We start from the raw sequence: 11,505 nt of genomic DNA on the forward strand, positions 1-11,505 counted from the left end.
ATATGCTAGGTATATCCGTTCTTTTGGTTGTGTTAAGCGACATCTTTCCTTGCCTATTGTCATTAAGTAAAAACTTATTTTAAACAATTACAACATGTTACATTGTTATTAGAAGTAGGTACAACAATAAGTTTTATTATTTATTCATATTAAATAAAAATAATCTATTTGAAATAATAAACCGATTGGTATCGAGGGATAAAAATATATAAATCACGTTGTACTGAGAACACTTACACTACGGCATTACGATAAAACAGTATTTTTGTAACAATAGTTTCAGGTAGGTCAAGTTACATACCTATCATCCTACGGTTAAGGACAACTTATCTTCTGCTGAGAAGTGTAGATGTAGAATAACATCGCGAGGAAATAATGAGGGAAGAAATTCAGCTACATTAATTCACAATCACTAATCCGTTGGCGTAATGAAGAGGAATGTTTAATATTTCCTCAAAAAAGAATAATTTAGCACGTGCAGAAATTGAAGGTGTCATACAAAAGCTTGACCATAATCTACGGTTCTCGACAAGTCTTGTATAGTTACAAGTCAAAGGCACGAATACTAGGATTCATCTTATTTAGATTATCAATGCTCTGTTTAACGTAAAAAAAGAACACAGAATGAAACAATTACGAGTGTAGAAATATTATTTATATTATATTATCCATCTCGCACGCAATCTTTAGAAAGGTAATAAAAGGTTCTCATATAATGAAAAGTTTATTAAATAAATTATAATGCATATATTTGGTAAAATTTTAGACTGTCATTCTGTCGGATAAGACCCTGACAATAGAACCAGAACCGCCAATGTTGAAAGCCTTCTCGTGCCATAGCAAAAGATGCCCGCTTGATCCTTCTGATGGATATTCAAATCCTCTATAAATGTATTTCATCAAAATGTCTATGTCATCTTGTGATAAAGTACCAACGGCCTCTTCGATCTGCGCAGACTTTATTGCGAGGAGGACTTTTAATGTCAGAGTAAGTGCGTTATCCTGAAAGCAAAAATAATTGATAATACAAAGCTAACTATTAAATAATATATATTGGTGTGATTTAAGTAACAATAAACGCAATAATAGTCTTCTTAATCTAATTTTATATTATTTAAGGCGTTGACAGGGCCTGTCAGGACAAACAGTTACACAAGCTTTAAATATGAATTCATAAGAGATTTATAATTTTGATTTATTTTCCTTAATTTGCAAACACTTAAGTATATAAGTAGTATATATAGTAAAGTATGTTCTAAACATCATAAAAGGGGAAATAAACCATACTCAGAGACATTTTAGCACCTGTCGCTTCTATATATGTTATATTGCAATCAGTTAATTGTAAGGAATGGTAAACATTTCTTACAGCACCAATGGTTATGGCTCCATATCGTCCGGGTCCCCATTTGTCTGTCTATGTACTAATTTTATAATTAATTACATCTATATGTACATATTTTTACTGCAATATAGACTAAGTGTAATATGTTATAAATATGCAATATTGTTAAATACTGTATTATTTCTGGAGCTAGAGCTAAATAAAAAAACCAATTAATTTGTTCTATTTATTTCCAAATCTTAGTCTCTTTGTTTTATTTTTTATTTTAATTAAGTGACAGTGAGTCAGATAGTTATATAACTGAAATGAATTTATGAAACAAAATTGATGCATTAATAATTTTTTTCGTAAGTTTCAGTGTTTTGGTTATGTATGTATGTGTGTGTGTATATATAGTACTTTGTAGCTAGTATATATGATACTAGCTACAAAGTACATATATCACTTTAAATGAATGGATAATGTATCTTCATTTCATTATCTCTACAATTTTATGGAAACCATTTTGGTTCTACAAACAAAAAAGAGTATAACTTTTCTTGTTAGGGGAACTATTTTCGATTGTAATCTGAATGTGTCATCAATGTATTTTTACCTACCTGTAGACATTTGTAATGTAGAATAAAATGGACCTTTAATCTAAAAGCATGGAATTGATAAGTTTCATGTGTTATTGTTGCCAATGTGAAATAACAAATATGACAATGTTATAAACAAGCAGCTTCTTGTTACTCACTTTTATTTGCTGATTGGACGATCCCAGAGGAGCATTGTTCAAAACATGTTTAAGGGCTTCAACAAAGCGACCTGTATTTTTGTGGTTAAGAAAAAAAATTGACAGAAAATGATAGTAAAAAAAAATTTCATACTAGGTGGTACCTACGTACTTTCTGAAATCTATGTTATGTTAAATACACACCATAAAAGTTTAATGATTTCATGATTAGCAACTTTTTATTCTCCATACATATTTGTGCTAACTGTTAAAATAGAATCATGCATGACATTAACAAAATTTTATGCAATATTCTGCTTTCACTTCATTCTGTTTTAGATTTAGCCAAAATAAAGGTTGGTATCGGTAATGAATGAATACTCTCAGTATAAATTTATTTCAGTATGAGCCAATACATTCAGTAATTTTCAAGTCTGATTATTGATGCACAAATACATACACTTGAAAAGCTTACAATAATGTTTTATTAAGATATATCCATATTGCGATTTAATATAAGTTTGTAAATACATTAAAATACCACGGTGAAAACGCCAGTAACAAGTTTTTTGTATGTTTTTAATTTTTTTATTATTATTTTACTATATTTTTATAGAATATATGAACTACAGTTATTTATTTATTTGTCTGAGTTATTAATTGTTGATTAATAACAACATTCATTTGCTAAAACCCGCATGAGTCATTAAATTGATAATGTCAACAAACTACCGAGGTATGAGGGCGGATAAAGTGTTTTTTTTTGTGAATTTTAAATGCTTGCAATCGGTATTAGATTGAAAAGGATATTGGTTGAGTAATGCACAGACTTCTCCCTCATCAGGACCAGTTGGTATGGATTGTTCAGACTCGTCTTCTTTGAAGTTATCTTCGTTGTATTGATCAATATCAATTTTTCGAAAGGCGGAACTGGAAGTATTCTTAGCCATTTCTTTATTGTAAGCAAACTTTAACACTAATAAAGCGTAACTTTAATTAAAAAAAATTATTAAACTGAAACTTGAGCTGTGAAAGTAGAAACCGACTCCAGTGACAAAATTATATTGACATTTGACTTTGACAAATGATAACACAAATAGTGTAAACTGTAAAACCGGACACTTTAGTCAAACCAATCTTTGGATGTAGTAATTATAGTGCAGAGTAGATAAATTATGAACATACAGGACTTATAAATGTCTATAAAGGTATATAATACTATTAATATTTATTTATTTTATAGAATTATATTATTTCAACTCAATACTAGATCCCGAACGGAACTTAGGAGTTTAGAAAGTAGAGTTTAGAAGAATAGTGTAACAGCAAACAAGGTTCAATGCGTAATCTTCATGTGTTTGGTTTATTAACTGATATTAATATTCGATTAGTATCTACTTTGTTTTTTTTTAATATAATTATATCTTGAATTGTTGATTAATAATAATTGCTATTAAACAATACACAAAGTTAGTTATAGATCGATTGAAATATAAAATAGTGACAGTCATTTTATAGACACGAGGAGTAAAATTAAAATCTTGTTCCATTATATTCCAACTTGAAGGGTGAGCGAGGCAATTACACAAGGACATAGCTGGCTGTCAATTTTATAATACAATAGAGGACAAATATATTACACTATTAATAGGGCAAGGGTATTACTTGAAATTAAGATTATTCATTGAGATTGATAAATATGAGCTCGAGGTCTGGTTCATTTCTTACCCAGAAGATCTGAATTACGATTTAATGGGAAAACGCTGCCAGCATTCCAATTTTTTCTTGTGTACAAGATAGGCCTAATAACTTATTTGAATTTTGCAGATAGATGATTAATTTACGCTTTCTAATTCCATTTTACCACTACTTTACTGAGTGCTAGCGTGGTTTTTTTCTAGCTTTAACACCGCCACCAATATTTTATATACTTTGATGGACACTTTTAAACACTAAAATATTTCTCTATGCCTTTACCTCTACTAAGCTGTATGCAATAGACTTTTAATATTCATTCGCTATAAAATTTTGTCGTCTGTCGACAAGTTAGGCACTAAACTTGTCAAACAAAATTGTCAGTTTTTTTATTACATTTCCTGTCGCTGTCATTGACTATTTCAAGTGTCTACATTCTAAATAAAACATACTGTGTTCAATTAGTCCTATTACGATTTTTCTTTCATTTTTCCTCAATATTGTTTGTTCTTGTAGTAACATTTCAATTACATTTGGTCAGAATGACAATGGGCGATGAGTTGCCCGTCACCTCATTGGTTTTACCAGTTCTCATACGTCCTGTTTTAACTCAGGTAAATAAAAATCCTAGTCTATTCTTGTAAACATAACGCAGAGTGAGTAAACAATATTTACAAAGTAATCTGTTTTTATTTGATGTTAAACATCTGCTACAAAATTCATTTTTCGACTCTTGTGATTGACAAATAATTGTAGTCCTTTCACACATTGATTGATAACAACTATCAGAGCAATGTGTGACTTACACGATTCTGTAACTATTATCTCGGAGTAACATAATTATGTTTTGCATATTAAGATAAAAAGTTTGATTAATTTTATCATTATAATACTCTTTCTAAATACCTGTAAAATAGGTGTCATAAAATTCATACATATATTTTTTTAAAACTGTCACTTTTATTGTAATTTTAATTTTATTTAATAAATTGAGTTTAAGCTTAGTGATACCAAATTTCAGCTCGAAAAATATGATTTGGGGGCATCACAAACATTACGAGCTGCACTCACGAAGGCTGAGGCTGCCTTGCCAGGTCTTAACTATGACTTGGTTGCTGGAATTATGAGAAGAGCTGATATCCCTGTTAATATGAATGAAAGCTTGCTTCGTCTTCAAGGAACTTTAACTGAAGCTGAATGTCTGTATAACTTTAGTAATTTTAGTCTCTGAAAAATTAATATTTTATAATATGAATGAATGAATTAATTATACTTTATTGCTCACTACAAACAAAAACAAAAGTAAAAGAAAGTAACACAAAATTAATAAAATACAACAACATAAAATAGAAATAAATAACCAAATAAAAAAAGAAAATGTAGATTAAAAGTGTTGTACAACGGGCAGATTTATGGCTAATTGGCCATGTCTTCCAGACAACCCAATATGATTATGTTTTAAAATTAACATTAAATTATTTATAATTTTGAAACATATATGTATGTTATGTTTCAAAATTTTAAAATAATTTTTATTATTAAATTTTAAAAGGTGCTGACTTAAGACTGAATAGATCAGAAGAAGCATTCCAGGAGCTTAATAAGAAGTCTGCTGCATTGAAAAAGATTTTAAGCAGGATCCCTGATGAAATTACTGACAGGAAGACTTTTCTTGAAACCATCAAGTATGTTAATTCAGAGTACAATATACAACCTGGAAATAAAAAAGAGTTCTGTTATAAAATACCACTAGTTACACAAAAACATTATATTTTAGTAAACAAAGTGGTCTTGACTTGGACTTTAACTTGGTCCAGGGTGTTCTTGATTGACCCTCAGCAGGAGATATTTTTGTGAGACAATGCCACAACACGGAGAACTATGCTATGTCAATATGATGTTATCTTTACCTTCAAATGAAATATCAGCCTTACTGTTTTTGTCTCAAATGATTTTTATTTATAATGCTCATATTAAAGTATATTTTAAAAATATATTTTATGTAATTATAACTAATGCATAATTTATTAAGGGCAATTTTTAAATATTATAATATTTGCAGAGAAATAGCATCTGCTATAAAAAAACTACTGGATGCAGTGAATGAGGTTTCCACATATACACCTGGCCAGGGAAAGCAGGCTCTAGAGCAAAGAAAAAGAGAATTTGTCAAGTATTCTAAAAGATTTTCTAACACCTTGAAAGAGTACTTCAAGGAAGGACAGTAAGTACAATTTGCTATTACTTATGTATATGCAAAAACATATGTACAACAATGGGAGCTTTTTTATTATAATTATTGATTAAAATTACAATTAAATTATTATTGGAGGCATCATATAGACACTGCATTAAATATGACCTTATATTAAATAAATAAATAAGTAAATTTATTATTTCACCACAAAAAGTCTTTTAGATTGTTTATAAAAATAAATCTGGTACTTACTTCATAATTAAGAGATTATCATTTTTTAAAATAAATTTTCCATTTCAGGGCTAATGCAGTATTTGTGAGTGCACTATATCTAATTTACCAAACAAATCAAATCTTATACACTGTAAAAAATAAGTCAGAGTAAAACATTTGATGGATATACAAATACTTAAATATGTATACAATAGTAATTAAACAAATATTTGTTTTTTATTCCTTATTGAAATAACCACAAATAAATGTTATATAATAGTAAAATCTAATTTGTAAGTATTTTTTTGAACACTATATATAAAATTAAGAAATTAATATTATGTAATAGTCTAACAATAACATTTTGTTAGAATTGGAACATTATTTTGAAAATTAGTCAGAGCTTAAGATAGTTTGATAATTTGTAACCAACGTTAAATCAGAAAATGTATTACAGTTTTTAAAAATACACAGAAAAAAATAAACAAACTGCACCTTTTAATTTATAGTCCATATTCAATATTATGTCAATTTGTTTTATATAATATATAAATACTGTATATGAATACTGAAGTTTTATAACTACAAATAATAAAAATTGATAGTACTTCTTTAGTTTATTACTTTTTTCTATTTCTAGAAAGCAAATAACAAAATTATATATTTGTATATTCTTCTACTTATCTTTTGATTTCTGATTATAGTTTTTAATATACTGCTTAAATGTTGTATTAAACATCTGTAAGTGAAAGTGATACAATAATAATAATTTTCTATGATTACAATAGAATTTCGTGGTACTATCTATTGTAATAAAATAAAATTATTTGAAATTACATATTTCCGAGTAAACATTTTTTACTTCTATCCATTGAAACAGTAAAGGTAGTAGAAAATGGACATAGAAAATATGCTAGATTCTTATGTATTATAGCTCATTTCCATACAGCAATATGTTAATATAGTGTCTCATGTACCTGTCGATAAATATTGTCAATAAATCGAAGCAAATATTCAGTATTCATAAAATAGTTGGTAAAAAGTAAAAAAATAATCGGTTATGGTTAGAAAATTTATATAAATATGGAGTTATAATTAATTATTTAGTTTTGCACATAATTATATTGTTTGTTGTTATTCTGTAAATTTTAAATACTTTATTTACCTTATAACCTAATATAATTTACTTTAGAATTTGATGTGGTTTTTATTTAAACTACCTCGTGCCCATTTAATTTCATTTTATATGTAAATATTGGTTGTCTGTGGTAAAGATTTTACCTTAACTTTAATTAAAAATTTAAGGGAATTAAATAGAAATTAGCATTTAATTCTATTTCCCATTTTTTTCATTTGTTTTGTATGTAAGAAGGATATATATTATTTATATATAATCGGTTTTGAATGGAACAACAGCAATCATGAGGTTAACCATTTGATATATATTTACTACGCAATAGATAATTAAGATAATTAGATATGGCAACCCGATCGTTTAATTTGTACTGATCTGAACTTCAGACTGTTCACCTGAGGTAAGTGTGTGCTAGAGACCAGTTCTCTTTGGAACCTTGCAGATAGAGAGGCCGGTTTTCATTTTGAATCATTAACTGAGGCAGAACTCCAAAAAATCTCACATAATTTCTTAAATCATGTAATAAAAAAGGTCTACAGATTCGAGTTCTTCGGAATTTGATTATAAAACTTATTTAGTCCATAGAACTAGGATTGGAAATTCGATTATTATGGAAAGGCGGAATTTATAGTTCAATCGACGGATCGGTTGATGAAATGGCTGAATGAAGACCTGAAGTTTATTTGTGAGATATTAATAGATGTTAGGTAACTCATAATTGGTCGCGGGATAACTTTCCTCTACAAATGATCTAGCGCGTTTTAATAGTTTGATCAGATGATATAATGAATATTTATCAATTTCAACGATTTTTGCTCCTAACGCTTACTAGTATTTGAAAAAAATATTTTAATGAACGTGTGGTGATAAATGTTGTAGAATTTATTTTATGTACCTATATGTATATGAATGAGTTATGGATTCGAATCCTTTGCTGGAAAACTGAATCTTAATTTATGTAGCCTTATTATAATTATTCTCAGTTATAACTTTGATTTATGATGTTGGTAATGTTCACACGCCCTTTCCTCCTGCTACTGTTACTATCCTCTTTCCCATATAAAAATTAGCCCAGATTGCTAATTTTTTTTCGAGTCCGGTAGAAAAAATATTTGTCTTGGGGGGTTGTTATAATTATTGTGGCAATAGGAATCCTGGCGAAGTTAGTTTAAGAACAATTTGTTTCATAATGAGCTAACCCACGCACAAGCTTTTCCACAGATTTACTTGCGCATAGAAATTTGTATAAGGATTACCGCAGTCGTCAATCAAGTATGGCAGTTTTGCGTATGCACGATCAGGTCTGATTTAATAGTGAGTTTATATGAGTATTAGTGAGTTTTTATGAGTTCAGCAAAACACTATTAAAATTCTAAAGCCTTAATTGTACCTTCTATAAAATTATTCCTGATCAACTTTTATAAAAAAATATTATAAATAGAAAATGTTCGATATATGGTAGCTGTATTGGTATTTATTACATATTAGCATCAATATTCAACTATGATGAAATATAAGCAAGTTTTTTAATTTTCAAATATTATAGATTTTAGTATCTAGGTATTGTGACAGAACTAATTTCATAAATCGCGATTGTGTTCAATATTTTTATTTTTTGTTTTTTTTTTTGAAAGAACCCCAGACCACACAGTAGACCACAAGTATATTAAAAATCTAAAACACAGTAATTTACTGCAACAAAAGCGGTTACAAAATGTAAATTTAAATTTTAGCTCGAAACGGATCTATATTTCGTATGACGTCATTGCTGTCTGTCACTGGACCACTGATCGTACTTGTCCTCAGTGGCTTTCATACTTATGCATTTTTTCTTGACCTTTTTGATACTGTTTTGTAAAAAATTAAAACAGACAATTGATTTCACGAAAAAAAGCTTTCATCTACTTCAACAAAATATTCGAATAAATGGTTTTGGACCGGACCTTCTGACACAAAAATGAGATAAAAGTTCCTTCAAGCTGAAAAGTAATCTATATATATATAATAATCTAAAATATATATAATCTAAAAGGAATCTGGAGTCTGCTTTGACAAACCTAACTTCCATTTTAATTCGAAAATCGCTACTAATTTTCGTTTAAGTGTTCACTTTTTTAAAACTATAACCTCAAGTCTCAAATAAGTAATTATAACAGGAGTGATGTCACTGAACGCTTGTTTTTGAAATACGTTCTGTTTCACGTTACTTTTATTCGTAATTATTGTTAAAAAACAAATAATATCAAATATAAACCTTGCAGTGGCCCTTCTCTTATATTTTTTTAACATTTTCATGAATATTATATTTGTATGTTCCCTATAGTCCCGCTGATAAGTACTCATGAGCAGGTCAATATTACAATAGCTCCACCAACAACCAATACAGTCGTCATGTTGAATAACACATGTTTATAGTATGACGACATCAAAATAAACAACAGAATTACTTGTTTGACATTTATTAATAGCAATAAATAGATGAAGAGAATGCAGTTTTCTTCAATTATTAAGTGTATTTGTATAATAATTGTCGATGACAATATCTTCCAAAAAGTAGTCTTAAGCTCTGGCCGATAGTGTAGGTACATAACACATGTATGTATGTATCTAACATAGAGTGCGCATCATTTTTGACGACTCGTAGGTACACAACATATTTTGAAAGTAAGACGTAGGGGCAGGTTTATTAAATCGCGAGTTCGTGGGAAATTATAAGTTGAATATTTTTTTTGTGGTATCGTTTCTAATGCATTTTAGTGAAAGACGATGGTAAAATAGTTTCGTGACCGCGTTGACGTGGGTCATGAAGCCTGCAATGTGATTCGTCTCGTCGTGCGACAGCGGACAATAGCTGGTCGACGGTCGTGCCTCTTGAACTCGACGCGTCTCAACTATTCCTGCCCGTGACACTTGACACAAGCACCCGCGGTCCACGACCTCACATATTTCCGCGTACACATTTTTTACCAATTTCTTTATAGTTGGTCAGTGACGATCCAAATCGAAAATCGGGTTTTTACTGACTTGGGTAAACAGTGAATCCATGAAACATGTCTGAAGCGAATAAGATTATTATCTAATCGTAATGATGAAGTTAAATAAATATATAAAATACAAAATACACATGAAAATTCTGGGAAATATATGATGGAAAATATTAAGTATGTTTATTGTAATGTTTAAAATTTTTATTTATTAAATTCCTTAACATGGTGTTAGTTTACTTCAAATTTAGATTTATCTGTATTAGAAAGCAAATGATTTTCTTTTTTATTTCGTTTATTTAATATTGTTTTTAGTTTTTATTAATACGTACCTACGTATTTTTAATAAATAGTAGTAGTAATAAGCTTATCAATTGTTATGTATGTATGTATTTTCATAACTTTTATTATGTCTACTATAAAATACAATCTATAAAAAGTACAATACACTTTCTTTAAAAATTGTACTGATTGTTGACGGTTTACCTAAGTGTTTAGATACCTATTAATAGTAGGTATAGACATTGAGGTACACAATAGGTCACTTTCTTTCCGGATCAAATAAGAACGTTCGTCTTATGACACCGAAACTTAACAATGAGTCAATCATACGGATCAGTTAAAATATTCATAGCTTTAAGGCGGAGGCGTAATCGATTTTAACTTCGACGTGTCAGTCCTGCGCCGGCGCCGCGCCGCTCATCGCCACATGAAGATGAAAGCGAACGATATGTTCACTTTTGTGGTACCTATATCAATTGTCATTTATACAGTTCATTTCAATAGTTCAAGTATAAAAGGTAAATAATGCCATAACGACGAATATAACCGTTACAAAATTTAAAGTTTTATGCTTGATTATTTTTCAGTCCTGGATCACTAATAGCATGAGTTACATTTTAGTATGACCTTTATTTTTTTCTTAACAAATCGAAGATGTTCGGTTGTACCAAGTTTCTCTGATTGTCATGAGTTATACTTTGTATAACCCCTTGAAATAATATTACTTACGATTAATCAACCTTAATTGGAAGCTTAATTATACATATTCATTTTTTAGCGAAAAATGCGATTTATGATGGAAGAATTATTATTAATGTTAATATTCGAGTGATGACTTATTCTTACATAGTTAGGTAATAAATACTCGTATTTAAGATTGAAGATGCTTTTTTATAAAAAGGATTTTGTTATAAACAAATATAAGTTTCATAAGTCGAC

The 11,505-nt window shown here is 29.0% G+C and overlaps 2 protein-coding genes across 2 annotated transcripts; one reads left to right on the plus strand and one right to left on the minus strand.

Moving 5' to 3' along the window:
• Positions 1–711: 711 nt before the first annotated feature.
• Positions 712–3,160, minus strand: LOC124531369 (actin-related protein 2/3 complex subunit 5-B). Its single transcript, XM_047105919.1, has 3 exons — positions 2,871–3,160; positions 2,082–2,154; positions 712–1,002 (listed from the first exon to the last, which is right to left on the minus strand). Exons 1-3 carry the CDS (start codon positions 3,008–3,010, stop codon positions 763–765), a joined length of 453 nt encoding a protein of 150 aa, XP_046961875.1. The 5' UTR covers positions 3,011–3,160; the 3' UTR covers positions 712–762.
• Positions 3,161–4,132: 972 nt separating this feature from the next.
• Positions 4,133–7,284, plus strand: LOC124531278 (programmed cell death protein 10). Its single transcript, XM_047105788.1, has 5 exons — positions 4,133–4,369; positions 4,777–4,954; positions 5,308–5,440; positions 5,818–5,979; positions 6,253–7,284. The coding sequence occupies exons 1-5, from the start codon at positions 4,298–4,300 to the stop codon at positions 6,335–6,337; spliced, it is 630 nt and encodes a 209-aa protein (XP_046961744.1). The 5' UTR covers positions 4,133–4,297; the 3' UTR covers positions 6,338–7,284.
• The last annotated feature ends 4,221 nt before the right edge of the window (positions 7,285–11,505 follow it).

The sequence above is a fragment of the Vanessa cardui genome, chromosome 7 (genome assembly GCF_905220365.1).
Source record: "Vanessa cardui chromosome 7, ilVanCard2.1, whole genome shotgun sequence".
NCBI classification, from domain to species: Eukaryota; Metazoa; Arthropoda; class Insecta; order Lepidoptera; family Nymphalidae; genus Vanessa; species Vanessa cardui.